Below are 26,540 nucleotides of genomic sequence, written 5' to 3'. Positions count from 1 at the left end.
ATGATGCAGGAAAAGATGCCTAGCACAGAATTGAGCACAAGCGAAGGTTCAGGAAGTGGCAGCCAGTCTTACTGGTTTAAGGTGACTAGAACTCCAGTTCCAGCCCCTCCCTCCCCCATTAAAGTTCGTTTTTATTTATTTGGCTGCATTAGGTCTTAGTTGCAGCATGCAAACTCTTAGTCGTGGCTTGTGGGATCTAGTTTCCTGACCAGAGGTCAAACCCAGGCCCCCCACATTGGGAGCACAGAGCCTTAGCACCGGACCACCAGAAAATTCCCCAGTTCCAGCCCTTAAGAGCAAAAAGCTGCATGCAGCCATTTCAGGAAAGGAGCTCATCACAGCTAAAGATCTGTAGTCCCCACTGACCCTGTTGTCAGAGAAAACAAGCATCAGCCAGGAGGTACTTCCTGCTGGGGTCCAGTGTCAGGGGCCTCTGGCAAGGGTGCTGCCTAATTACTCTGACAAGCAGTCGTTTAAACCCAGTAATAGAGGCCGCTGACTTCACTTGTTTTCCTCCTCTAGGCTCCTGGGGGAAGGCCCGGAGCTGCAGGGGGTGGGGGTTGATGGGAAGTGTCTCTGTGGGCTGTGTCTCTAGTGTGTGCTGGGTTCTTCTCACTACCTGTGGGCATCTTAGGGTTCCTGCAGTTTATTGCCCTCCTGCTGGGCCTGGCCCTGTGTTTTGTGGGTGGTGGGGCCTGCCCTGCATAAAGTCCCTTGGAGAATGTATTTGGGTTTCAGGGCTGGGGTGAGGAGACTCTTGGGTGGGCCTGGTCCCTGACTGACCTCCGCCTCTCTCTCTGTCTGCCCCACCTTGCCCCAGGGAGCACCCTATCTTCTTCATGTTCATCCAGATCGCCATCATCGCCATCTTCAAGTCCTACCCGACGGTGGGGGATGTGGCCCTCTACATGGCCTTCTTCCCCGTGTGGAACCATCTCTACAGATGTGAGTACCCCCACCTCGCACCCTCTGGCACAGGTTTGTGTCACCTCGCCCTGGAAGAAAACAGCCGGTGGTTAGGAAGGAACAGGCATTTTTTGGGCACCTGCTGTGGCAGCAGTGACATGAAGCACAACATCTGCCCCTTGGTGCTACACACAAGTGGTAATAATAAAAATAACCAGCATTTATTGAGCACTGACTGTGTACCTGGTCGCTGTGGTTCTAAGAATGTTATGTGCATCAGCTCATTTTATCTTCACACCAGACTTTGAGGAAAAGTATCCCCATTTGCAGATGAGAAAACTAGGGTACAGAAAGATAGAGTCGCTTGTTCAAGGGCACAAGACTGGTAGTAGAAGGGCTGGCATTGGCATCCAAATGCAGGAGCCTCCAGCCAGCACTGCCCAGTAGGGCTTTCTGTGATGATAGACATGCCCTGTATCTGCCCAGTCCAATAGAGTAACCACGAGTGTGACTGGGGAGCTGAATTTTAATCTAATTTAAAGAAGCCACACATGGGTAGTGGCTGTCATGCTGGACAGTGTGGCTTTGAACCATTTCCCCGTGCTGCACCGTAGACTTCGTGCCTGATGTGAAGACCCGTTCAGGCTCTTCCTCCGAAGTCGGCCTAGTGCTGATCTAGTTGTTCTTTCTAGTATTTCCTGCTGTTGCCCTGAGTCAGGCTCTGTGTCCTCTGGGTTCTTTACACTGTTTGTGGGCTCCCTAAGAGTAGCCTCATGACTCACTCACCTTTGTGTCCCCAGCATCCAGGATTACACCCGATGACACACAGAACAACCTAACAAATGTTCAAATGTTTGTGGATGGTTTTTTTTTTTTTTAAATAGTTTTTATTGGAGTTTAGTTGATTTATAATGTTGTGTTTCAGGAATATAGCAAAGTGGATCAATTATGCATATACATACATCCACTCCATTTTTAGATTCTTTTCCTATACAGGCTATTAGAGAGCTCCCTGTGCTATGCAGTGGGTCCTTATTAGTTATCTGTTTTATATATGGTACTCTTGTGTATATGTCAGTCCTAATCTGTGTGGATGGGATTTTTGGTGGCTCAGATGGTAAAGCGCCTGCCTGCAATGCGGGAGACCTGGGTTCGATCCCTGGGTTGGGAAGATCTCCTGGAGAAGGAAATGGCAACCCACTCCAGTACTCTTGCCTGGAGAATCCCACAGACGGAGGAGCCTGGTAGGCTACAGTCCATGGGGTCACAAAGAGTCGGATACGACTGAACGACTTCACTTCAATAAAGAAGCAGTGCCAGTGGCCCAACACCACCTGATTCTCTAAAACAGGAAGGGAGCTACAGAATTTTCCTTGCACAGCAATAAACCTGGGGAGGACAGGCTTCAGAGGAAATGTCTTTATTGTTGTTTTGGGGCTGCTGAGCATCAACCGGGAAGTGAAACTGACCAGCTGCTAGAAAGAAACCTGTCTATAGGAGTGGGCCTTTGAGCAAAGGTAAACAGGTTGAGTGGGCAGGACAAGCAGGACTGCTCCTCCAGGTGGGGCAGTGACCAGTCGAGCAGATCAGAAGCAGGAAGTAGCATCTTCTGCTTGTGGCATCCTCATTGAACAGACAAGAATCACCCAGTTCACCCAGTAGAGGGGTCTCAGAGTCAGCCTGGGGCCCCTTGGCAAGTCCCAAAGGCACAGGACATGTGAACATACCCTAGTTTGTGATGGGGTGAGTCTGGGGGACGTTGGTCCTCTTTCCCCTAAGATGGAGTTGCTCTGGCTGTCTCTCCCACAGAGGGTGTCTCCCTCAGGTGAGATCTTTCATCCCCTATTGCTAAAGAGAGTCTGGAGCCAGACAGTCTTGAGTCTGAATTCTGGCTTTCCCATTACTAGCAAGTCGTTTAACCTTTCTGAGTTTCCCATTTTTTCATCTGTCAGAATATCTTTCAGGGGTGTTTGAGGTCTGAGAAAGAATAAATGTAAATAGCCCCACTGTTATTATTAGTAGTAGTAATTACACAGGGAGGTCTCCTGCATAGTTTCATGATCAAAGCTTCAGGCTTGAAAACCAGAGTCACTCAGAGTCATTGAAATAAACATATTTTTCAAAACTTGAACTATTTTATGCCCTCTGGGTGATGAGGCACAAAAAATAAGGATGGGGTTTCCGGAAACCTGGATGAGCTAATAGATGCTGTTGTTGGCTCACTGAGCAAGTTGAGCTTGTCTGAAGGGCCCGCAGACAGCGTTGTCTGCCAGGTGCAGCTCCTGAAGCAGAGAACGCTCAGACTTGGCATGTCTGTTTGGGGCAAGACAACTATGAGTCATTCTGTTTGTCCAGGGCATCTTCAGCCTGGTTGTGTGGACGTGTGAGTGGAATCCTTGTGAGGTCTTTACACCTAGGTTGAATATAATCAGCTTCTAATGTGTTTAAGAATTCGGTTTAGACATGAGTTACCAGTGTCAGCATGCCTGCTCACACATTCGCCGTTTTGTTTTCCTGTCCTGCTTAGTGGGGAGGAGAGGCATGTGGGCCCTCCCCCGAGTGCAGGTCCCAGATGCTGGGACTCTGCGGAGCTTGGGGCCAGGATGAGTCACACAGACACACAAGCGCGGTGTTAGGGAACAGCCTGCTGGCAAGGCCCGTGCCAGCCTGCAGTGGTCAAGCTCAAAGAGCCAGTTACCAAAGGGCTGGATTTTGTGTGTGTGTGTGTCCTTCATTTTTTCTTTTTTGGTATTAATTATTACATACAGATAAAGGAATATTGATTTTAAAATATGCATTTGTTACTAAAAAAATACAATAAATTTCCATGTGCCCAGCACCTAGTTTAAGAAAAGAAACAGCACCATGACCTTTGAAGTCCCTAAATACCTTCTGTGCCCCTCCCAATGGGACTGGATTCTTCCAGTGGAATTTTATTTCTCAATGCCTGAGGCTCAGAGAGGGAAAGTGACTTGCCTGAGGTTTCAGTTTGTCAGTGATGGAGCCAGAGATCTGAGGAAGTCACCCAGGGAACTTGGTGGGAAATCTGATTCTATCTGGCCCAGCGTGGCGGATGAAGGGTCACCTGGTCACCTCTGACATCTCCGACACATCGTGGTGCTGGAACAGGCCGTCCTGTGCCCCGGGTCCCTGGCTCCATCTGCTCTGGCGTATAGCTGGAATCCTCAGGCCAGTCAGCCAGCAAGAGTGAGTAGCAGCTCCACAGTCCTGCAAAGGTCACCACAGGCCAGAAGCCAGTTGGATGTGGTGACAGTTCTTCAGGGCACAGGGAAAGCATTGTCAGAGCTTTCTGTGATTGCCCCCAGGAGGTGCATGTGAACCTCTCTCAGTCTCTGCACTTGGTCACCTCCTTGTCACCCGTCCTAAAATACAGAGTGACTGGAGACATGGAGCAAAGAGCCAGCTGGACTGTCAGACCACAGGAGTTTTATTTTAGGAATACTGTGTATTCTTTTCAGCAAAATAATTACCCAGAAATCAGAAAGAACCACTGAAGGACTTCCCTAGTGATCGATTAGCTATGAATCCAGCTTCCAGTGCAAGGGAAAGAGGTTTGATTCTTGGTAGGGGAACTAGGATCCACATACCTCGGGCCTGCTGAGCCTAAGCACCTCAACTAGAGAGAAACGTATTTGCTGCAGCGAAGACCCAATGCAGAAAAAGAAAAAACAAAACAAAACCTCTGAAAGTATTAGGAGTGTTTTGTTTTGTTTTTTAAAGAAAGAACCATTGAGAAAAATATGTAAATAGTGATGAAGTGGAGGAATGGTAAATAGACATATCCTGGGCTTCCCTTCACCAGGCTCAGCTGGCAAAGAATCCGCCTGCAATGCTGGACACCTGGGTTCAATCCCTGTGTTGGGAAGATCCCTTGGAAAAGGGAAAGGCTCCCCACTCCAGTATTCTGGCCTGGAGAATTCCATGGACTGTATAGTCCATGGGATCACAAAGAGTCGGACACAACTGAGTGATCTTCACTCACTTCATCTCTTTTCTTGAGGTTGTAACTTTGTTTACTAATAACTCTCAGTGCAGACATCTTTCTCCCCAGACTCCTGTTTCTGGGAGCAAGACTGAGGCCTCTTAGAGTTCTCTAAGAGGCTTGAGTCAGGGCTTTCACCTCTCAGCTTTGAAAACCCAGAAGTGTGGAAATTTCAGATCAGAAGAGAGTACCTTGTAAGCCCTCCAAGTCAGTGTTTCCAAATCATGGGATTTCAGGGACTACTAGCATTAAAAAAAAAATCCTGGTGACAGAGTTTCCAACTTTTTATTTTACTGAAGACACTAAAACAGTCAACTACTGGCCATTTGTCTCGATTTTATGAAAGAAAGGACTTTTTAACAACAGCAGGCAGCAGCAAGACACCTGTAATTACTCAATAAAGAATGAAGCTTAAGTTGGAAACATTCAGCTCTGACAAGATCTCTGAACTACCTTGGCTGGTTATCCTCACTGTGACACTGACCAGCCAAGTCTCTGCTGCAGACCAGCACGGGCCCGTATTGGGCAGAGGTCTGCCACTGTGACCCAGTGGCTCACAGCTTTGGCTGCATATTGGAATCACCAGGGAAGCTTGTAGAAACCAATATGGATTCCTGGGCCCCACCTCTGTAGACTGATTCACGTAGCATGGGTGGTGCTCCCCAGGTGAGTTCATTTTACAACCAGAATTGAGAACCTTGGCTGTAACCCAGTCCCCTTTCCAACGCCTGAACTCCCAGAATAGCATTTCAGCCAAGTCGTTGTACAGCTGAGATAAGAGGCCTTAAGGTTCAGGAGTTTCCCTATCTCTTAAATATCTCTGAACTCTGAGTTTGGAGAAGGGATTTCCTGACGGTCAGGATCAGAGAGGGGAGGGGAACCTCTACTGACTGAGTGTCTGCTGAGAATCAGACCTAAGCTTTTATTAATCGCTCAGTTTTTTTTAAGGTATTCTAATTAATTAATTGTAAATATTTATTACTTTATTTAAAAATATAATAAAATATAAAGAAACAAAAATGGCATATAATCCTACTGTCAGATATCTCCTGTTGAATTAAAAGGAGGGAAAAATCATTTGGCACTAGGGACTGGTTTCATGGAAGACAATTTTTCCATGGATGGAGTGGGGAGGGATGGTTTGGGTTATATAATATAGACTATATATATATAATATAGAATATATAAGATATATATATAGAATATATAAGTTACATATAAATATGTTATATATACTATATATTATATATAAAATGCATTGCATTATTGTGCACTTTATTTCTATTATATCAGCTCCACCTCAGCACATCAGGCATTAGATCCCAGACCCTGGAGACCCCTGTGTTAGGCAGAATAACGCCCCCTCCTTGATCCCGGAACCTGTGACTAGATCACCTTACGTGACAGACGGCCTGCAGATGGGGAGAGTATCCTAGATTATCCACACAAGTGCCCTTAAGAGCAGAAGTAGAGGCAGGAGGGTACATGGGCAGTCTCTACGTACCACTCATCTTTGCTGTGAACGTACCACTCAGCTTTGCTGTGAACCTAAAACTGCTCTAAAAACTAAAGTCCGTTTAAAAAAAAAAGTGGAGGAGGGAGGCAGAAGAGGAGGTCATAATGATACGACATGAGAAGGACTCAATCAATTGCTGGTTGAAAATGGGAGTCTTGAGCCAGAAATGCCGGCAGCCTCCGGGTGCTGTGAAGGCCAGCAAGTGGATTCTCCTCTAGAGCCACCAGAGCCTGTGGACTTCCGTCCTCCCGGACTGTAAGACAATGCATTCTATTGTTTAAGCCACTAAGTTTGCGATCATTTGTTACCATAGCAATAGCAAACACACAGTAATACATCCTTGCTAGCTTTTCCACAACTTGTTCAATTCATGGAACACTCCATGAAGTAGGCATTTTAGCCCTATTTTAGAGATGAGGAAGCTGAGATTCTGAGAAACTTGCTGGCAGAGCAGGAATTGTTTTTAAATTTATTTATTTGGCTTCATTGGGTCTCACTGCAGCTTGCTGGATTTTCATGTGGCGCATGGGGGACTTCTAGAAGCAGTGCGCAGGCTTGGTTGCTCTGTGGCATGTGGGATCCTGGTTCCCCAACCATGGAATAAAAGTGCATTCCCTGTATTGCAGGGCATATTCTTAACCACTGAACCACCAGGAAAGTCCCTAGGAATTTTAACCAAGGTCTCTCTGAGGTCTGTGCCCCACTGTCAGGCTGCCTTACCCCAGTGGAACTCTGCCTGCCAGCCTGCCCCCAGACCACTGTGTGTAGCCGGTCCTCTCAGGGGCTTTGGGGGAGCTTCTCTCTGGTGAGATTCTACGTTCCCTCAGGGAGTGGGGGGATGATGGTAAAGAGGGAGGGTATGAAAAAGAGATCATCTAAGGAAGAGTGAGGGACATTTGAAAAGCAAGGTAGGGTACCTAAGATATGAACTGAGGAGAATGGAAAATGTGTTTCCTAAGACCTGGGCTGTGGCACCGTAGAGACACTGAGGGGTTGGTGCTGCCATTCGTATCTATGATCCACAGAGGTCAGAAAGCACCCTGCTTGGGGCCAGGAGAGGAGTCACTCATGGACACCCTGGGATTGGGGGTTTAAGGGCAGTGTCTTGCTGAAGTTCCCCCGCCCCTTGCAGTGCCCAGAGGCATTCACAGCATTACCGACTGTAGCCAGCTGAGCCTGGAGTCGGAGGTAGAGTTAAAGTCTTGTACCTCCCATGGAAGGAGGCGGAAGGAGCCATTGCCAAGGGTCTGAGGTTGCGTCTTGTGTGTGTGTGCGCGTCTGAGTGTGTGTGTGTATGTATGTGTTGGGGTGGGGAAGCAGGGGCGTTCTGCCTTTGAGCTCCACCAAGCTTTTCCTGGGCCTCTCTGTGCTGCAGGGACATCACTGCAAGGGACCCAGAGAGAGTCAGCGCTAGGCTAACGGTGACCGTGTGTGTCTTTGCAGTCCTGCTAATGGTGGCCATCTTCTTTGCAGTTCTGCGAAACATATTTGTCCTCGCCTGTATCATCATCATCTGCTCCCTGCTCTTCCCTGTCCTGTGGCATCTCTGGATTTATGCAGGAAGTGCCAACTCCAACTTCTTTTATGCCATCACACTGACCTTCAACATTGGACAGGTAAGAGTCAAGGACAGCCCAGCAACAGGGATTCATTTTGCAGCCTCAAACATTCCACCTGGGCCCTGGGTTCTGCCAACAAGTGTTTGGATGTGAACGAGGGGCAGTTCTTCCCCTCAAGTAGCTCTATGTTCTATAGAGAAGGTAGGGCAGTAAGAGCAGTGGGGGAAACTGAACTTGGCTGACGTTTATTGCATTGAATTCTCACAGCAAGCCTGTGAGACAGTGATCCCTGTTTTACAAATGGGAACCAAGGCTCACAGAGATTGTCGATTGCCCAAGATCATTGGAGGAGCCAAGAACCAAGTTCGGGGAAGGCTTGGTGTATCGCCGATCCTGCTCACGGCACCAGCTGTCTCGCTGTATCTCACTGTGCGCACTATTAGTTGAACCCAGGATAGGCAAGGCGCAAGCTAAGAGGCTAGAAGAAGACGCAAGGAGCAATAGGAACTGCAAACACATTTATCCTCTTCTGGCTGGTGTGGCAGACTCAGCAGTAGCCATAACATCACATAACCCACTGGCTTTCCAGGTGGAGCGTATATGTCCTTACGGAACAGAAGTAGCCCATGGCCACGCGAGTACCTCGTGATGCACATGAGCAGGGCTCTCAGTGATCTCAGCTGTTACATCATCATTATTTACAAAACGTGGGGCAAGAGCGAGAGACCGTGGGGTGAGAGCCTGACCACACCATCCTGGCTAGTGTGCTCTTCCCCTGCACTCTGCTTTCCATGACTTCCTCGACTGCGGCCCCCAGGGTGAGAGTGGTTTGTGAGGGTGGGGAGGGGAGACTGCGGACTTTGGAGCAGCAGGAGCAAAGGCAGAGTCCTTAGGAGAGAAGTAGTTTAGCCAGAGAGGAGGCCGAGAGGCATCCTAGAATGAGAAGGACCAGCATGGAACTCTGACCTGGGGACAGCCTCTCCCTTGGGGCCATGGAGCAGTGCTTCTCTGCATCAGAATCATTGCAGGAAGCTTGTTAAAAAATACAGATTCCTTGTTAAGGTGTTTTTAAGTCCCGTGTTTATGCTACAGCTGTCATAATTACATGGCTTTGATTTTTTTAAAGCAGATTCCCTGATCCCACTCCCAGAGGTGTCGATTGGATTTTGTATTTTTAAAAAATATTTCTTTATTTGGTTGCACCGGGATCGTTACTTGCGGCCCTTGGGATCTAGTTCCCTGATCAGGGATCGAACCTAGGCCCCTTGCATTGATTGGGAGTGTGGAGTCTTAGCCACCGGACCTCCACGGAAGTCCTTGGATTTTGTATTTTTAACAAGTTCTCCAGCGATTCTGTTGCAGGTTGTCTAGCACGCTTCTCTGAGGGCCGGCCCCTCGTTCACCATGCTGTGTTCCCTCAGGTCAGCTGTGTCCTAATTGTCGAGATCTTATGAGAATCACTTGTGCCCTTCACCATTTCAATTGCCATTGGCACAGCCTGGCATTTCCTGTGCATAATGGACGAATGGGAAGCACAGCTCGCTAGAGAGACCAGTGATGCCAGTGAATAATCCCCATGGAGACTTTTTGCCTCCAAGGTTAGCTGCTGGAAAAGAAGAAGGGAGTTAGGGCTCTTGCAATGAGTGATGAGTCTGGTATTTCCTGCATGGACGTTTTTGGACAACTCATGTCCAGCCTGGCTATTTGTCTTAGTTTGTGCACAGCAGGAAGAGAGATGGAGAGCCCGGTAGGCTGGGTGGGAGCAAGCCAGGGAATCTGTTCTGCCTGTCACACACACAGGTTACTGTTGGTGGATAGATACTCAGCACCTCCTGCCTCTGTCCACGCAAACAGAAATCTGCAGGCTGCAAATTTCTTGAAGTACATTGAAGAAATTCAAAAAGTTGTTCTGGCTCTTCTGTCTTGTTAAAATCCCCTTCCTTTTCCTTTGAAAATGATGACTGGCATGGGGCCTGCCCTGGGCCTCTGGGGGGCTTGGCAAGCTCCACTGAAATAGTCCACAGCTTGTTGTCAGGTCACTGTGGGTCAGGAATACAGTTGCAGTGGTATGAAGTATCCATGGAACTTTCCAGATAACAGCTTTCTGTCCTGTGGCTGTCTTTATGAAAAAACGGTGTCTGAAAATGTTACAGGAAATGTTTACAAGTCGTCAGGTGCCGCAAAGCCAGGAGAAACTGAATTGTTGGAAAAAGGAGGAAGTGGTTAGGGGTAGGAACCAAGGCCAGTTGGATGATGAGTATTAGAGGCTGAGCTATGGAGAAACACTAGGTTGATCTCTTGGCATTGAACTTTATCTTAAAAAAAAAACTGTTTAAAATGCATTTTTAATCATATGAGTGAATTCATTACTGCCGGGGAAAAGAAGACAAAATAGAAGCATATGAGATGTAAAGTAAAGCCTGCATCTCTTCTTGTCCTGTGGCAGATGTGATTGTTAGAATCAGTTTGGTGTGTGTCTTTGCAAGCTTCCTCTGTGTGTTAAGAGACTTATAGCTCTAAGTCCACATGCAAACATAAAGACATCCCATGCTGAGTACTGTTCTTTAACTGGCTGTTTTTCCACTTGATAATTTTACCTTGAGATCACTTTTTTTTTTGTAACGGCTCCGTGATACCCATTCTGTGGCGGGATGTCCTGTGATTTCTGTGACTGGTAGGCCGCAAGTGATGGACATTGACGTTGCTTCTGGTGATTTGATGTTATAAATGGAAGAACCCTGCGTATCTCCTCACATATTGTTGCGCACACATGCCAGTATTTTCTAGGATAGATTCCAGGTGATGGGATTTACTGGGTCAGAGGGCGTAAGCATTGTATGTTTTGGCAGATTTTGCCAAGTTGCCCTTCAGACAAGTTATGCCAGCCTCCAGGCCTCCTGGCAGTGGGCCAGGTGTCCTGAAGCTGGCCGTTTGTTCAGGCATCCAGCATGCCTGTTTCGTTGACCTCCTTGGTCTGGGCTTTGTGCTCTGAGCCAGAGACAGGTCTGTTGAGTCAAATACTTTCTGGGACTGCTGGCTTCGGGTTTTGTTGTTGCTGCCACCGCTGGATCACTCAAGGGGCGTGTCACAGGGGGCACTTACTCACCAAGGCAGTCCTTAGAGTCACATTCTTGTCCCAGAGCACGAACTGAGCTACAAGAGCACCCCTTGTTGTGAGGGTCTGCTTCCCCTGCCCTCCAGCCTGTTGGGAGCTACAAAGTGCAAATGGACATTTAGAAGTTGGTAGCGATTAATTGTCACCTCCCCAGAGAGATCTTCTGTGAGGTTTCCCTGTCCCACAGTCTCTGTCTTGGCATTCTGCGTGTTTCCTTCATAGCGCTTACCCAGCTTATAACTCTACATAACTTACCTGCTTCTCTCTCTGCCTCCCCCGCTAGCCTGTGAGCTTCACGAAGGCAGAAATCCACCCTCCTACCCACTGCAGAGTCCCCAGCTACCCAGTCAGTGCTTGGCACAGGGCAGTTGTTTAGCAGATATTTGTGGAATGATTGAAGGAACCAAAGAGAGGCAGGGAGAACATCATGTGATTAATGGCCAAATGTGCAGAGTATAACCACTGTAGGAATCCCAAGAGAGCAAGATCAACTTTCCTGTTGAGTGGTCAGGGAAAGCCTTAGGGAATAAGAGTATGGGCTGGGCCTTCCAGACTCAGAAGGAAGGGGGGAGGTGGGCAGAGTGGGAGCCAGGTCACCCTCACTGGCTAAGGTCAAGGGGTGGCAGCTCTGTCCCACTTTTGCCAGATCCTGGTCTCAATGGCCAGTGAAGCCCCTGCGTGTCGTCCATAGCCCTAGCCAGTGCAGCCTCCGTCTGACCTAGAGTTAGTGCTTCTGGTGAGCTGTGTGGCATTCGGAGGGTGTCCTCAGTCTCTCAGCCTGCTCCTTCCAGCTCTTCTACCTGCAGCAGTGCCTGGTAGTTACCTGGTCTTTATTCTCCCCTGCCTGGGCAAGACAGAGCAAAGCTGTCCTGGGAACCAGATGACTACGGATTTTCAGCAGGTGTCTGGCCCATCACTGCTGACTCTGGAGCTGAATGTAGACTGCATCTCAGCCTGAAGATTTGAAATCCTGCTGTTTGAGTTGGTCAGTTCCATGTTTCATAATAGAACAAATCATTGGTAATTATTAATGATACTGGCAGGTAAACTAGTGACTTAGGCCCCATCCTTTCCTCAGAGCCATGAAGTATTTTTTAGCCTGTGGCACAGATCATTTGCTGATTATAATTGTGCCTGAGAGTCAGTAACCAGGAAATAGCAACAGGAAACCACCTGTAGGTACGTAAGAGGTGAGTCTGTGTCTCACATGCACACGTGCCGCAAGGTCCCCCACTCTGCCACTGTATGACCTTCAGCAAGTGACCTCCAGGTCAGGTGGGGCAGGGTGAGAGGATCTGTATGTTGACACGTGTTGACATGGGAGCTATTATGAGCAAGGTGCTCTTCAAATACCCAGAGCAAATTCCTAAGGAAGCACTCAGACCTAGAAACCAAGGGAAAGAGAGCAATCTGCTTGCCTTCTCTCTTTTTTCTGCAATTCAGAGATGAGCAGATGGATAATGTTGTCATCTAGGACTTGTTGCTTAGTTGCTTCAGTTGTGTTCGACTCTTTTGCAACCCCACAGACTGTCGCCCTCCTCTGTCCACGGCTATCCTCCTCTGTCCTCCTCTATCCATGGGATTTCCCAGGCAAGAATACAGGAGTGGGTTGCCATTTCCTTTTCCATGGCATCTTCCTGACCCAGGAATCAAACCTGAGTCTTCTGCTTTGGCAAGCGGATTCTTTACTGCTGAGCCAGATTACATGTAAACAGGAATGTTTAAATTCAGCTGTTTTAAGAGGAAGGTAAGGTGTCCCACTTGCCTTAATTCAACTTAAAAACAGGTAACATAAGGAAATCTTCCCCTAGAGTTATGATTAATAGTGGCTCATGTTGAAAGAGCTCTTACTGGGGAGCAAGCCCAAGTGATCCCTTTAATCTTTTGGATCACATGCTTGTCCAGCCTCCTGGACATTTCCCTGTGTGTTGACATGACCTCGTCTGCTCGTGGAGGAGTTCTGTTTGTGTATGTGTTTTATTGTTGGAGAAGGAAATGGCACCCCACTCCAGTACTCTTGCCTGGAAAATCCCATGGACGGAGAAGCCTGGTAGGCTACTGTCCATAGGGTCGCAAAGAGTCGGACACAACTGAGCAACTTCACTCACTCATGTTTATTGTTGGCTGCATGATGAAAGTATGACTTTTTTCTTTTTAATGAAACATCTCCATGATCTTTTCTTGTTCACTCATGTGGAAGCTCATTCAGTCCTGTGTGTCCTTCTGGGGAAGGGAATCTGCCTTCCCCAGTGAGAAAAAGTGGGGACGGGTTGTGCAGGTCACCAGTGGTCCAGTGGTGTGGAGCCTGTGTTATGCACAGACAAGGGACTGTCAGGCTCATTCTTGTGGTATATGGCCCCGGCTGGGAGGCCTGCTCCTCGTGGTGTGAGGTGCCAGTGGCCCAGGCTGGAGCCCTCGTCCTTGTCCAGCTCTACATGCGTGGGTGCTCGCTCTCCTCAGCTGGTAGCGTTTTGTTAACATCTTAGCTCATTCTTTTGTCCCTCCCATCCTCAGACTTAACACTCAGCATCCCAGACTTGTCTTTCACAGGCCCTTTCCCCCACCTTTGTCTTACCCACACAACCAGAGAGAAAAAGCACAGACGGAGTACAGCGGTGTCAAGGCCAACAGGAACTCCACAGTGCCTCCCAGCCCCCTGCCTGCCCAGCTCACTGGCCCTGGGCAAGTCACATAACTTCGTGCCTAGTTGATTGATTTGTAAATATTAACTAGGTGCCAGGCACTCTGCTAGGGGTATGTGAGACACAGCCCTGCTTCCCAGTAGCTCTGCTGTCTGTGGGAGAGAAAGAAAAGGAAATGGGCGGGGCCAGGGCAGGGTGACTGTGCTGGGAGCTCAGAGCTGGTGGTTAAGGACGCTTCTGCGGGGAGGACGCCTCTAAGTGGAGTCCTGCAGGACCTGCCAGGTTCAAACCAGGTTCTGGGAGGTGAGGACTGGGGGTGAGAGCTTGTGAGGGAGCTGCTGTGGAATGCAGTTCTGTAGGACCAGCACGTGCCACCTGATAGGGAATGAGGCCCTTTCAAGACAGCCGTGCTCAGAGCCACAAGTTATGCTGAGGACCAGGCTGAGCTGTTGGTCTGAAGTAAAGACAATTGAGGCCAGACTTGTGCTCTGAAAACCTCCCTCTGCCAGGAAGGGAAGAGATCAGGGGTGTGGGCTGGAATCTGGAGCACAGGGAGGGGGATCTTGAGACCTGGTGTGAGCGGCTGGTAGCCTCAGTGTCCCCAGCCTGGAACAGGGTCATGAGTGGAGAATATGGAAGTGAGTGGGGAAAACGTGGATGAATTGGAAAGTGCCGCCTAGATGATAACTGCCTTCATAACTAGCTATGATCTACCTTCGTGACCTTCCCGACCCTGAGGCTGAGATCCAGTGATTTCCCTACTGTTTTGCATCTTTAGAACTTTAGAGGGTGGGGCCATTTCTCCACCATCTCTTCCCATGCCTGTCCATTGAGGCCTGAGTTGGCCGGTCACACCTAAGCCCCATCCAGCACCAGCCCTTGGCCCCGCTTGCTCCCCATTAAATCCCCATTTCCTAGATCCTGGGCAGCAAGGGTGGGGGCTGAGGCACTATGATTGCCAGTGATGACAGTCACGGGAGTTCTCCCGTGGCTGTCAGGTGTCAGCATCCCCAGCACAGGTGAGACCTGGGGAGCCGGGACATGCCTGGGATGACAGCACCTGCCTCTCCAGGACACTGCAGCCCAGGGCTGTTGGCCATGGCTGCGATCCTGAACCCCATGGCTTCTAGACACGCTGCCTTAATTGCTGACTCTGATGTCTCATATGCTCGTTTTGCCTTTTCTCAAGAAACTGTCTCCTTGGCTCAGTGACACAGTTGTGAACTGGGAGCACAGCTCTGGGCCTAGTGGATATGAAGCGTGAGCACAGGGCCACAACAGGACCCAGCGTGTGTGGGTGCAGACCCCTGAGGAGGGTTGTGGGGGCCAGGATCGACTGGTGTTTAGGCCTCAGACAGGCAGGATAGACACTGCAGCCCCAACGTGTCACTTACTCCCCAGTGATCCCAGGCAAGACCCTTAACCTCTGAGTCTGCTCACCTCTGAGGCTTCTAAGCCCTGCCCCAGGGTATTGTGACAGTTCCTGAGTGTGTGTATTAATTGTGCAGTCGTGTCCGAATCTTGCAACCCTATAGACTAGCCCGCCAGGCTCCTCTGCCCATGGGATTTCCCAGCAAGAATACTGGAGTGGGTTGCCATTTCCTCTTTCAGGGGATCTTCCCAACCCAGTAATTGAACCCGCATCCCCTGGGTCTCCTGCATTGCAGGCAGGTTCTCTACCTGCTGAGCCACTGATGTGCTTATTATTAAAGGACCCGGCCCAGGGCAGATACTCAGGTGTTGGTTTCTTGGTCTCTCCTCACTCCCACCCTGTAGTGGAGCACCTTCTGACCATTTCATACCACTTCTGATCTACCCACTCTGTCCTCAGCCACCTTTTATCAGCTGCCCCATTCAGTCTTCATCTTCTGGGACATCCCTGGTGGTCCAGTGGTTAGGACTCGGTGCTGTCACTGCCAGGGCCTGGATTTGATCCCTGGTCAGGAAACTAATATCCCACAAGCCACTCAGCACGACTGTCTGTCTGTCGGTATCTTCATCATGACCCAGAGCTGCCACTGAGAGGAATGTTGTCTGACTGAGCCCTCACGGGGGCAGGATGCAAGCTGCATGCTGGGTCTGGGGTCCCAGAGCTGGAGTAGATGCCACCATTTGGTGGGGAGGCAGTGGGAAGTGACTTCATTGAGTGTGGGGGTTGGGGGGGAGACGTTGCCTCTCTAGGGATGAGAAGGAGCCCTTTGGGAGAAAGATCATCCTAGCCCAGGGATGGGGCTTGCGCAGAAGCACCAAGGTGTGGCCCCGGCTGTGTTTGGGGCTTCGGGGACATGCAGGTGCAGCGCAGGAAGAGGGGAGCACTGGAGGCTTCTGAGCGGGCAAGTGAGAGGCTTTCATGGTGTGTGTGTGTGTATGAGAGAGAGAGTGAGTGAGTGTGTGTGTGTGACCCCTCAGGGGCCAGGAGGATGAGGAAGGCCTTCGAGCAAAAGGGGGCTGAGTTGGAATTCTGAGGGAAACTGGTGGCAACTGGTGGTTGATGGCAAGTGAGGCCAAGGGGCTCAGCTGTGGTCACTGAGGGCGGCTTTAACAGGCTGCTCCACTAGAGCAGAGCGGCTCCAGCAGCATGGGTCAGCGTGTGGTGTCTGATGCCTGACAGTCTGGGTTCAGAGCCTGCCTCTGACACTTGCTGGTATACGACTTTGGTCAAGTTACTTGAAGAACCTTTTGTTTCTTTGTTCTAAGATAGGATAATTATAATGTACCTACTATGAAGGTTTATTGCAAGAAGTAATTGTTTTAACATGTGTGAAGTGTTTAATGCCTGAGTATTATCAGCATTTTTATTCATAAGAATAAAATATTGTAATGGGCAGCGTTTATCAGCACTAGTGTTTTTCTCCTCTCTCAGACACTGACCTTTGCAGTTCTGACCACTAACTACCTTAGAAAGCATTCAGTTCCTACATCGTGTAATTCTCACTTTCATGTAATAAACTGGAAATCCTGCAACTCAGTTTTTGGCGGTTTTTGTGGCCGTGCTGCTCAGCTTGTGGGATCTCAGTTCCACCAACCAGGGGTTGAACCCCGGCCACCACTAGGCCACCAGGGAACTCCCTACAACCAGGTTTTCATACTCCATAAAAACATTTTTCACTTTTGTTTTCAAATTAAAGCCATTAAAAGATTTAAAAAAAAAAAAACAAAAGAATGGGTTGCTCTTCAGGTCTCTGGAAGCACAGAGGGTCAGAGCAGGAACCAGGGGGGCCACCATTGTAAGGAATAAACTAGAGTTTATCATTCATTTTACAGACGTGGACAGTGCTGCATAGGGAGGGAGGGGGCAGTCGCTCACAGAGGGTCACACAGCCACCGACTTGGCCAGGCTCCTCTCCCGACTTGCCCTGCTCAGATGGGGCAAAGGGGCACTGGGTCTGCAGATAGGGTGTCGGCTGAATCCCAGGGCCTCAGGGAAATCCCTTCTTGGCCCACATGGAAAGTCTTGAGGTCAAACGAGGCTTTCTCAGCCAGCCTGTGACAGCTGGGGGCTTCCCTCAGCGCAAAGCCTCCAGGCCAGTGTATCCCCGACATGCCCTCTCCCTGGGGGCAGAGGCAGGGCACCCACTCAGGACTAGTGACCTTCGATTCCAGAAAACCAAGCCAACATGCAGGACTCTCTCCCTCACACCACCCTCCCCTGTTGCTTTATTATGAAAAGTTTCACACATACAAGCAAAGTTGAAAGATGTAACCTTGAACACCTGTATACCTACCACCTGGACTTCACCATTACCATTTTCCTATACTTGAGTGATCACAAATGATCCATTTCTAAATCCATCTTATTTCTGTGATGTATTCATAGTGAAATACAGATATCGGTACATTTCCTGCCAAATATTTCAGCATGTGTATCATTAACCAGAGCTCAAAACTTATATTTTTCTTATGTGAAATTTACATACAGTGAAAAACACAAATCTTTAAAAAAACTTTATATTGACATATAGTTATAATATTGTGTTAATTTCTGCTGTATAGCAAAGTGATTCAGTTATATACATTTTTTTTCTTGGCTGCTGTGTGGCATGCGGAATCTTAGTTCCCTGACTAGGGATCGAACCCATGCCCCTGCAGTGGAAGCGTGGAGTCTCAGCTGCTGGACCACCAAAGAAGTCCCTATCTTTCTTAATGTTCTTGGCCATTGTGGCTTATCACAGGATATTGAATGCAGTTCCCTGTGCTGTGTAGTAGAACCTTGTCACTCCATTCTGTATGGAACAGTTTGCCTCTGCTGAGCCCCAGACTCCCGCTCAGTCCCTCCCCGTCACCCTCTTGCCAGCCGCCAGTCTGTTCTCGGTGTCTGTGTGTCTGTTTCAGTTTTGTAGGTAAGTCCATATGTATCATATTTTAGATTCCACGTATAAATGATATATGATATTTGTCTTGTGACTTACTGCATTTGGTGTAGTAATCTCTAGTTCCATCCATGTTGCTACAAACGGGTGTTATTTGGTTCTTTTTTTTTGGCCAGGTGGTACTCTGTTGTACGTGTGTGTTCTGTACCTGTTCATCTATCGATGGACATTTAGGTTTCCACGTCTCGGCTACTGGGAATAGTGCTGCTGTGGACGTGTATAGTTTTTGAATTATAGGGTTTTTTCTGGATATATGCCCAGGAGCACAATTGCTGGATCATATGGCAGCTCTGGTTTTAAGTTTTCTGAGGAAGCTCCTTACTGTTTTCCATAGTGGCTGCACCAACTTCCATTTCCACCAACAGTATAGGAGGGTTCTCTTTTCTCCACACCCTCCCCAGAACATTTGTTATTTGTGGACTTTTTAATGGTGGCCATTCTGACCAGTGTGAGGTGATATCTCATGGGAGTTTTGATTTCCTTTTCTCTAATAATTAGCGACGTTGAGCATCTTTTCATGTGCCTGTTGGCCATCTGTATGTCGTCTTTGGAGAAATGTCTATTTAGTCCTTCTGCTCATTTTTCAATTGGGTTGCTTTTTGTTGTTGAACTGTATAAGCTGTATATTTTGGAAATTAAGCCGTTGTCAGTCACATCATTGGCAAATATTTTCTCCCATTCTGTAGGTTGTCTCTTCATTTTGTTTATGGTTTCCTTTGCTGTACAGAAACCTATAAGCTTGATTAGGTCCCATTTGTTTGTTTTTGCTTTTATTTCTATTGCCTTGGGAGATTGACGTAAGAAAACATAGGCACACTTTATGTCAGAGAATGTTGACTGTGTTCCAGTTTCATGGTGTCATGTCTTATGTTTCAGTCTTTAAGCTGTTTTGAGTTTATTTCTGTCTGTGGTAGGAGGATGTGTTCTTACTGCTGACTTCATGCAGTTGTCCAGCTTTCCCAACACCCCTTGCTGAAGAGGTTGTCTTTCCCCATTGTATATTCTCACCTCCTGTGTTGAAAATTAATTGACTGTAGGTGTGTGGATTTACTTCTAGGCTTTCTGTTCTATTGATCCATATCTTCTTTTGTGATAGTATCATGACACTTTGATTACTGTAGCTTTTGTAGTATTATCTGAAGTCTGGGACGGTTATGCCTCCTGCTTTGTTCTCTTTCCTCAGAATTGCTTTGGCAGTTCTGGGTCTTTCATGGTTCCATATAAATTTTAGGTTTATTTGTTCTAGTTCTGTGAAAAATGTCATGGGTAACTTGATAAGGGGTCACATTATAGCTGTAGATTGTTTTGGGTAGCATGCCATTTTAACAATATTAATTCTTCCAGTCCAAGAGCATGAGAGATTTTTCCATTTCATCGAATCATCTTCAATTTCCTTTATTAATGGTAAAACAAATCTTCACGTACATTTCCTGAAGCCTTCTTTCAGTCAGCAAGATATTTTTGAGGCTCATTCATGTTGTTGCATATAACAATAATACATTGCTTTTTAAAATGTTTAAATGTTGGAATGAATTTATAGTGCAGAGAATTTCCATATGCCCCCCACCTAGTCTCCCATTTTAACATAGTATCACCGTGCACGCATGCTCAGTTGCTTCAGGCCTGTCCAGCTCTTTGCAACCCTATGCACTGAGCCCGCAGGCTCCTCTGTCCCTGGGGATTCTCTAGGCAAGAATACTGGAGTGGGTTGCCATGCCCGCCTCTGGGGGATCTTCCCCACCCAGGGATCAAACCTATGACTCATGTCTCTGGCATTGGCAGGCAGGTTCTTTACTGCTGAGCCACTGGAGAAGCCCTATTACCATGGTATGTTTGTCCAAACCAATAAACTGACCCTGGTCTGTTACTACGAAGCAAACTCCTGATCTGATGTGGATCTCACCAGCTTTTCCTGTAATGTCTTCTTTTCCTCCCAGGATCGAGCCCCCAGTACCACACTACCTCAGTCGTCACATCTCCTGTGTCCTCTGCTCACACTCTCTCTCCTAATTTCTCGTGACTCAGACAGTCTTGAGGTATCCTGGCCAGGTATCCCAAAAGAGTGTCCCCTCTGGGTTTGTCTGATGCTTTTCTCATCATGAGGCCACATTTAAGGTTTTTGGAAAGCCTAGGCAGTACACACTAGCCACACTTCGTGCTGTTTATCCTTCATCGTTTGGTTAAGATAGTGTTTGCCAGGCTTCTCCAGTGCAGAGTGGCTATTTTCTCTTTTCCCTGTTCTTTGGAAGTGAGTCACGAAGTCTAGCCTAAGCTTGGGGGCAGGGGGTAGTGAGTGAGCAAGAATTAAATTCCTCCTAAGGGGAGAGTCTCTACATATATTATTTGGAATTCTCTTGAAAGGATTCCAAAAAGGATTCTCCATTTATTTATTTATTCAGTCATTTGTTGACTGATTATTTTTAATTGGATTTTAATTTTTGTCACCATAACATGAATATATAATTTACAAAGTTTAGGCTTATAGGAAAAAGAATAGCTCCTTAAGGTCTTAACAGTTATTTGCTCTGGCACTTCTAGATTACTACGCTTTCTTGATTTTCTTCCAGTTTATATTAAGTTGAATCATATCAAATTGTTAATACTCAACCATTTTTGATCTGCATAAATGGCGGTTTCATATAGTTCAAACTAATAACCTAGTATTTTGACTTCCTACTTGGCTGGTTGATTATGTGTGACATTGGAGTTCTTTTGTCATCTGACCTGGCTCAGGGATCAGTCCCCACCAGCTCCAGGCTCCCCTTCCCCAGGCACTTGGACCTGGGTGAGAAAGCAACTGCTGGGGGTGAGGACCACCGTTGCTGTGGTAACTGTGCCCCACGGGCAGTTATGGGACAAGGCCTCAGGGCCTCTGCTCTGACAGCCTCAGTGGCAGGGTTCTGGGCCTTTTGCACACTGGGTCCCAGATGTATCGCCTTGCAGGATGATGACCACCAGTCCAGCTCTCCCAGTACAGCCTTAGGCCAACTACTGAACTCTTGGTGCCTCAGTTTCCTCATCTGTAAGATGGGTTCCATCAGCCTTCCAGATGAGTTCCTGCGGTGACAGAATGGCAGGTCGTGGTCCTGAGGCCATTGATGGTGTGGGTTCTGAGGGCCTCCTCCAGACCCCTCTGTGCCCTCTTTCTTGCCCACATGTGAGGGTGGCTTTCCAGGACCGGGGCCTGGGGAGTCAGAGGCTGAGACCCCAGGCTCCATAGCCCACCTCTGACTTGCCTTTAGAGACCCTAGCCAGGTGCTCCCCCAGCTCCAGGCTTACGTGTTGAGGTGGTTGGTGCGGATAGTCTGAAAGGCTTTAAAGTGCCTGAGAACTGGTGGTGTCTGTAGAGGTGAGCCCTTCTCCCCACATCCATCCTGTTTCAGGCAGCAGAGGTCCTGGGGGCTTAGGATGAATGGAATTGTAAGACTGCAGGTCCAGGGTTTGGGGGCCTTGGCAAATCCCTGTTCACTTCAGGGCATCAGGGAGGGGGGTGGTGGACTGAGCTGCTAGGGACCTCTCAGTTCTGGGGCCCAGAGAGAACAGACAGACCAAGCCAGGCACAGACATCATGAGGGCAGAATCACTCTAGACTCTGCCCAGGCCAGGGGAGGGGCCGCGGTCATCAGGCAGTCACACGGATGAAAGCAGAACTGCAATTTGGATGGGTCTGTGCTATCATAGAAGTGAATGGTGTCAAGACCCAGTCTGGGGTGTGAGGGAGGCTTCCCTGAAGAAGTGATCCTTTCTGAGCCTGAAGGGCAAGCAGGTGTTGACGAGATGAAAGGGAAAGAGAACATTTCAGGCAGAGGAAACAGCAAAGGTCCGGACCTGGGAGGGAAGAAGCCAGTGTGGCTGGAGCTGAGTGAGGTGGAGCACGGGAGAGGCTAAAGCACACACACCAGGCGCAAGGCCTCAGAGCCCCCGAGTTTGATCTTCACCCGAAGAGCCATGGAGCACCTTTACAGGCCTGAAGCTAGGAAGCAGCACGACCAGATTTGTGTTTTGAAAAGCAACCTCTGCTTCTAGGGTGGGGCAGGCGGGAGGTTTGAGGTCAGGAAGCCCAGAGAGACCACTGCTGTTCGTGTGACAGTGGCTTTGTCCGGGGTGATGTCTGTAGGGGCAGGCAGAAAAAGAACCAACAGGCTTGGGGGCCTGGTGTGGGGAAGAGATGAGTCTGCTGATTCTGTGGCCTGAACACCTGGATGGAAGATGGGGGATATAGGTTCCCAGTGGGAGAAGCAGGCTTGACAGGGGACACAGCTGGTGTGAAAGGGCCAGTGGGCACCCAGGTGAGATGGAGGGGCACCAGTGGAGAGCTGAGGCCAGGGCTTGGTGGAGGAGGTACGGCAACTTCTGAGGGGCCAGTGAGACCCTGCAGGGTCAAGTGTATGCCCTGAGATGGGGGGGTTCCTTGGGCAGCATCTCCCTAACACCTACCTGGCCCCTCAATGACCCAAGGTTCAGGGGCAGGTATCATAAAGCTTCTCACAACCTCTCTCTCCCCCCAGATCCTGCTCATCTCTGATTATTTCTATGCCTTCCTGCGGCGCGAGTACTACCTCACACACGGCCTCTACCTGACCACCAAGGACGGCACGGAGGCCATGCTTGTGCTCAAGTAGGCCTGGCTGGGCACAAGGCTGCACAGACTTCCAGGGTGAAAGGGCCAGCAGCTGGGCCAAGGCCCTCTAACCAGAGTTGCCAGTAGGCAAGTCCAAGGGCAGATGAGGTTTGAGTCCAGGGTGACGACTACTGGTACCAGTGAGGAGCCAACGCCAGCAGCAAGGTCCGTGGGGGGAGTCACCAAGAGCATCTCCCCTTGGATCACCCACTTTGTGGCTCTACATACCAAGGAGCCCTCCCTCCCAAGCAGGAAAGGGGACGAAGCAGGTGAGCAGGGTTTGTTAGGTTGTGGCTACTTAATAAATGTTTTTTGTTACCAACACATCTGCCCTGGGACCACACTGCACTCTTGGAAGGGGTGGGCATGACCCATAATACTGCCGTGGGGCACTACACACAGGTGTGGGTTTCCTGAGAAAGCTCTGAGTCTACAGAACACAGGTCTGTGTGCACGCCAGCCAAAAATGGTGTGGGGCAGTCCTCTCCCCACCCCCCAGCCGTTCCCAGTCCCCAAGCAGCTGGAGGCAGAGGGCCAGGCAGGCCTGAGCAATCTTTATTCTGCAGAGGGACAGTGACCACAGATCCATACACCACATCAAGACCAGGTGAGCCCGGGGCCAGTCCTTTAGGGGTGGGCAGGTCCAGGCAGGGGCAGCGCCTCAGGTCAGGGAGGGGCAGATGGGCAGACAGGCAGGGGCCTAAAAAAAAGAAACCACACAGAGCAGGGGTGCTGGGGGCTGCTCCCCACTCTCCCCAATCCCAGCCAGCACCCAGAAGAGCAACCCCCTAACATGACTGGGCCAGGATCCACCCAGAGGCAGAGGAGGTGTAGTTGGTACCCCCTGGCTAGGAGGTGGCACCTCTGCCCCACCCACCAGGGGCAGGGGCAGAGGCAGCTCAGTTAAGGAGCTCCCTGGGCAGAGCCTGACAGCACCCCCCCCCATACCCAAGCCAACCCCCCCCCCTACTGCTGGCTCAGAAGCCGAAGGTTTCCTGGGAGGCGTAGACCATGTAGAGGAAGCCATCCTCGTCCTTCTCCTGCTCGTATATGTCCGCGATGGGCGTGGACACGCTCACCATGCTGTGCTGGTTCACCAGCAGGAAGAAGGCTTGAGTGGGGTTGAGCTGCAGGCGGCGCCTGAGGGGGGCAGGAGGCAGCACACTGTGAGGGGCCTGGATGTTGGGGAGCGCAGCCTGAACCCCTCCCCAAAATGACCCTGATCCTCCATTTCACACCCATCCCAGGCCCTTCTAGAGGCGGTTACCTCTGACTGGACACTGACCCCAGCCTTGACCTTGACCTTTCCCAACCTCCCCAGAACAGGGACCCAGCTCCCGGTCCCATACCCCACCTCCACTCCATCTTTTGCCGGAAGACCCAGCGCCCTGCCTGATCCCAGCAGAACCCAAGTCCCCCTCTGACAGCTGCTGCCCGCGCACCGGATGATTTTGACCAACTCGCTCATGTTGACATGGTCTGGGACCAGGAACTTGGTCTTGTCCAGGACCGGCAGCTGCTTCTCACCCTTGTAGCGTTCGATGATCACCTGGGAGCGGGGTGGGACGGGGGACGCGTGAGCCCGAGTTGGGGCCTGGGTCGGGCCGGGATGGGAGGGGGCGGAGGGACTCACCGGAATTTTGCTGGGGTGCTGCTCGCGGATCTGCTGCACCTCTTTACAGCGGTCGGCTACGGACAGCGGGCGGGGATGAGGCCGGGCCGAGGTTCCGCCCCGCGGGTACCCGAGGGGCGGCCCCGACCCCGCCCCACCCTGCCCCGCCTCCTCGACGCTCCCGCCCCCGGGGGCCTTCGTGCCCCACGGCCCGGGCACAACACAGAGATGGGAGGCAGAGGCCCCGGCCCAGGCCCGAGCCGGCTTCCCAGCCTGGGGGTCCAGCCCGAGCCTGACGTCACGGAGCTGACGTCACCTGCGGCAGTCGGGTCGGTCGGCCAACACCCCCAACCCCCACGCCGCTACCCTGCGCTCGCAGATCGCCCACTGGGCCTCACCAAAGCTTCGCCGCTGCTTGAAAGGCCGGTCTGAGGGCATCGCGCCGGCCCGGCGGGGCGCGCAGGCCGGACCTCCGAGGCGCGCGACGCAGGGATGTGGCTGCGGTCCGGGGGCTCCGGGGGCTCCGCGCCTCACGCACAAGGGCTCCGGAGCTCGCGCTGAGCCCGGCGGCGGCGGCTCGGGGAGGTAACTCGCCTGGGTGACGTCAGGTCACAACATTCCTTAAAGGGGAGGCCGGCGCGCCGCTCCCATTGGGCCGACGCAAAATCCACCCACCCGGACCCGTGACGTCACGGCGCAGAAAGCCTGTATTGCCAGCCCCGCGACGCGAAGGGGCGGGGGCTCCGAGGGCGCGTCACAGTCCCGTGACGTCACGGCCTGCGGAGGGGCGCCGTCTTCCTAAGGCCGGGTCTGAGGGGAGGCTGCAAATCCTCGTTGCCAAGGCGGGTAGGGGAGCAGAGCTCCGCCGGCGGGAGGGGCGGGGCCGGGCTGCGGCACAGCATCCTCCTGTCCCCACTGTTACTGTGTCATCTGACAGCGCTCACAGCCTGTTCCGTTCCTGGGACGGTAGGAGGCACTGGGGATGACAGCACTGAAACAAACGTCCTTGCCTTTGTGGGGTTCTTGGTTAGAGAAAGATAAAGGTGGTCGGGGTGGGGGATTAACACATGAAGACACTTGGAGCAAGACACTACAAAGGAGCGTGAAAGTTTTACATGGAATTTCTAGAATTGAAAAACAGAGCTACTGAAAGTCAAGTTCTCAAAGGATGAGGCAAGAAAGCCTATTAGATACAGCAGAAGAGAAAATCACTGAACCGGATGAAAGGTCAGAAGCAATGAGCGAGAAAACAAGCCAGATGGAACATATAAAAGAGGAAGGGACAGGAATGGTAAAGTGAGGAGAACTCGGGTCCAGTCAGCTTTCCAGAAGAGAAGAGAATGTGGGACAGGCAATTCCTCAACAACTTCCAAAACTGATTAAAGATGGGGAGCCTCACCTAAAATCTGGAACGGAATAAATAAAAATAAATCTCATCTAAACACTTTGTTCCATCCCTGGATCGGGAAGATCTGCTGGAGAAGGAAACGGCAATCCATTCCAGTACTATTGCCTGGAAAATCCCATGGACAGAGGAGCCTGGTAGGCTACAGTCCATGGGGTTGCAAAAGAGTCAGACACGACTGAGCGACTTCACTTTAAACACTTTGTAGTGAATTTGCAGAACCCTAAAGGGAAGAAATTAGAGAAGTGGCAAGTAACTAAACTGATAAGCATGGAAGTCTATCTGAACAAGCACTTGCCACAGAACGTGAGTGGTGACTGTGGAGAGCAGAGCAAGGAGCAGGACATGATCACAGGTAGGACTGGAGAGGGTGGTCGGAATTTAAGTGTTCTCAGAAGCTTCATTTATTTGAGAAGAGGAGGATAAAGATAATTAGTAATTACCTGGCTTTGTAAAGTCAAGTACATATTTTCAAACACTTCAGAAGGTAAACAGTATTTCCAAACACTAAAATAGTAACGAAATATAGAAATGATCCCTGAAAGTATAGTCTTAAGACTAAAGACATTATTAGTGATGAAGAGGGTCAACACAAAAGGATGGAAAGAATAATTTTCTAAGGAGATAGAACAATTCCAAATGTGTGTTAGAGGTTAAAGAAAAAAAAAGGCTGAAAGAATATGAAGCAAAAGTGACAGGATACAAGAAGATACGACCATATCCTTCATCACAGTGGGAGATTTAAGACCTTGTACAGTAACTGATAGACCAGTCAAAGAAAAAGGATATAG

At 49.9% G+C, this 26,540-nt stretch overlaps 2 protein-coding genes across 5 annotated transcripts in view; one reads left to right on the top strand and one right to left on the bottom strand.

The window, feature by feature from the left end:
• Window positions 1-23,056, top strand: part of PIGU (phosphatidylinositol glycan anchor biosynthesis class U) — a 93,333-nt gene extending 70,277 nt beyond the window's left edge. The window contains exons 10-12 of one of the 2 annotated variants that reach the window (XM_012189096.5): window positions 821-945; window positions 7,899-8,041; window positions 22,620-23,056. In XM_012189096.5, coding sequence (XP_012044486.2) covers window positions 821-945; window positions 7,899-8,041; window positions 22,620-22,733 — 382 coding nt within the window. In that variant the 3' untranslated portion in view covers window positions 22,734-23,056. Of the gene's footprint in view, window positions 1-820; window positions 6,016-7,898; window positions 8,042-22,619 lie in introns of those variants that run through there. The other variant, XM_060397735.1, reaches the window with a different exon arrangement.
• Window positions 23,057-23,265: 209 nt separating this feature from the next.
• On the bottom strand, window positions 23,266-26,303 carry MAP1LC3A (microtubule associated protein 1 light chain 3 alpha). 3 transcript variants are annotated; one of them, XM_015099492.3, is made up of 5 exons: window positions 24,743-26,303; window positions 24,366-24,421; window positions 24,175-24,281; window positions 23,703-23,872; window positions 23,266-23,432 (listed from the first exon to the last, which is right to left on the bottom strand). In XM_015099492.3, exons 1-4 carry the CDS (start codon window positions 24,780-24,782, stop codon window positions 23,710-23,712), a joined length of 366 nt encoding a protein of 121 aa, XP_014954978.2. In that variant the 5' UTR covers window positions 24,783-26,303; the 3' UTR covers window positions 23,266-23,432; window positions 23,703-23,709. The 3 variants fall into 3 exon arrangements, with proteins under 3 accessions (XP_014954978.2, XP_060253720.1, XP_060253719.1); XM_060397737.1 differs by having other exon boundaries at window positions 23,266-23,872; XM_060397736.1 differs by having other exon boundaries at window positions 23,266-24,281.
• Window positions 26,304-26,540: the final 237 nt, after the last annotated feature.

Source organism: Ovis aries, chromosome 13 (assembly GCF_016772045.2).
Source record: "Ovis aries strain OAR_USU_Benz2616 breed Rambouillet chromosome 13, ARS-UI_Ramb_v3.0, whole genome shotgun sequence".
NCBI lineage: Eukaryota > Metazoa > Chordata > Mammalia > Artiodactyla > Bovidae > Ovis > Ovis aries.
This window is presented reverse-complemented; position numbering and strand designations above follow the sequence as displayed.

Excerpts from the sequence above, each read along its gene's own strand:
- MAP1LC3A (XM_060397736.1), bottom strand. The coding sequence starts at position 24,782 with ATGCCCTCAGACCGGCCTTTCAAGCAGCGGCGAAGCTTTG. Across the intron at positions 24,422-24,742 it reads CAAGCAGCGGCGAAGCTTTG|CCGACCGCTGTAAAGAGGTG; the intron begins GTGAGGCCCAGT and ends CGCTGTCCGTAG. Across the intron at positions 24,282-24,365 it reads AGCACCCCAGCAAAATTCCG|GTGATCATCGAACGCTACAA; the intron begins GTGAGTCCCTCC and ends CCCCGCTCCCAG.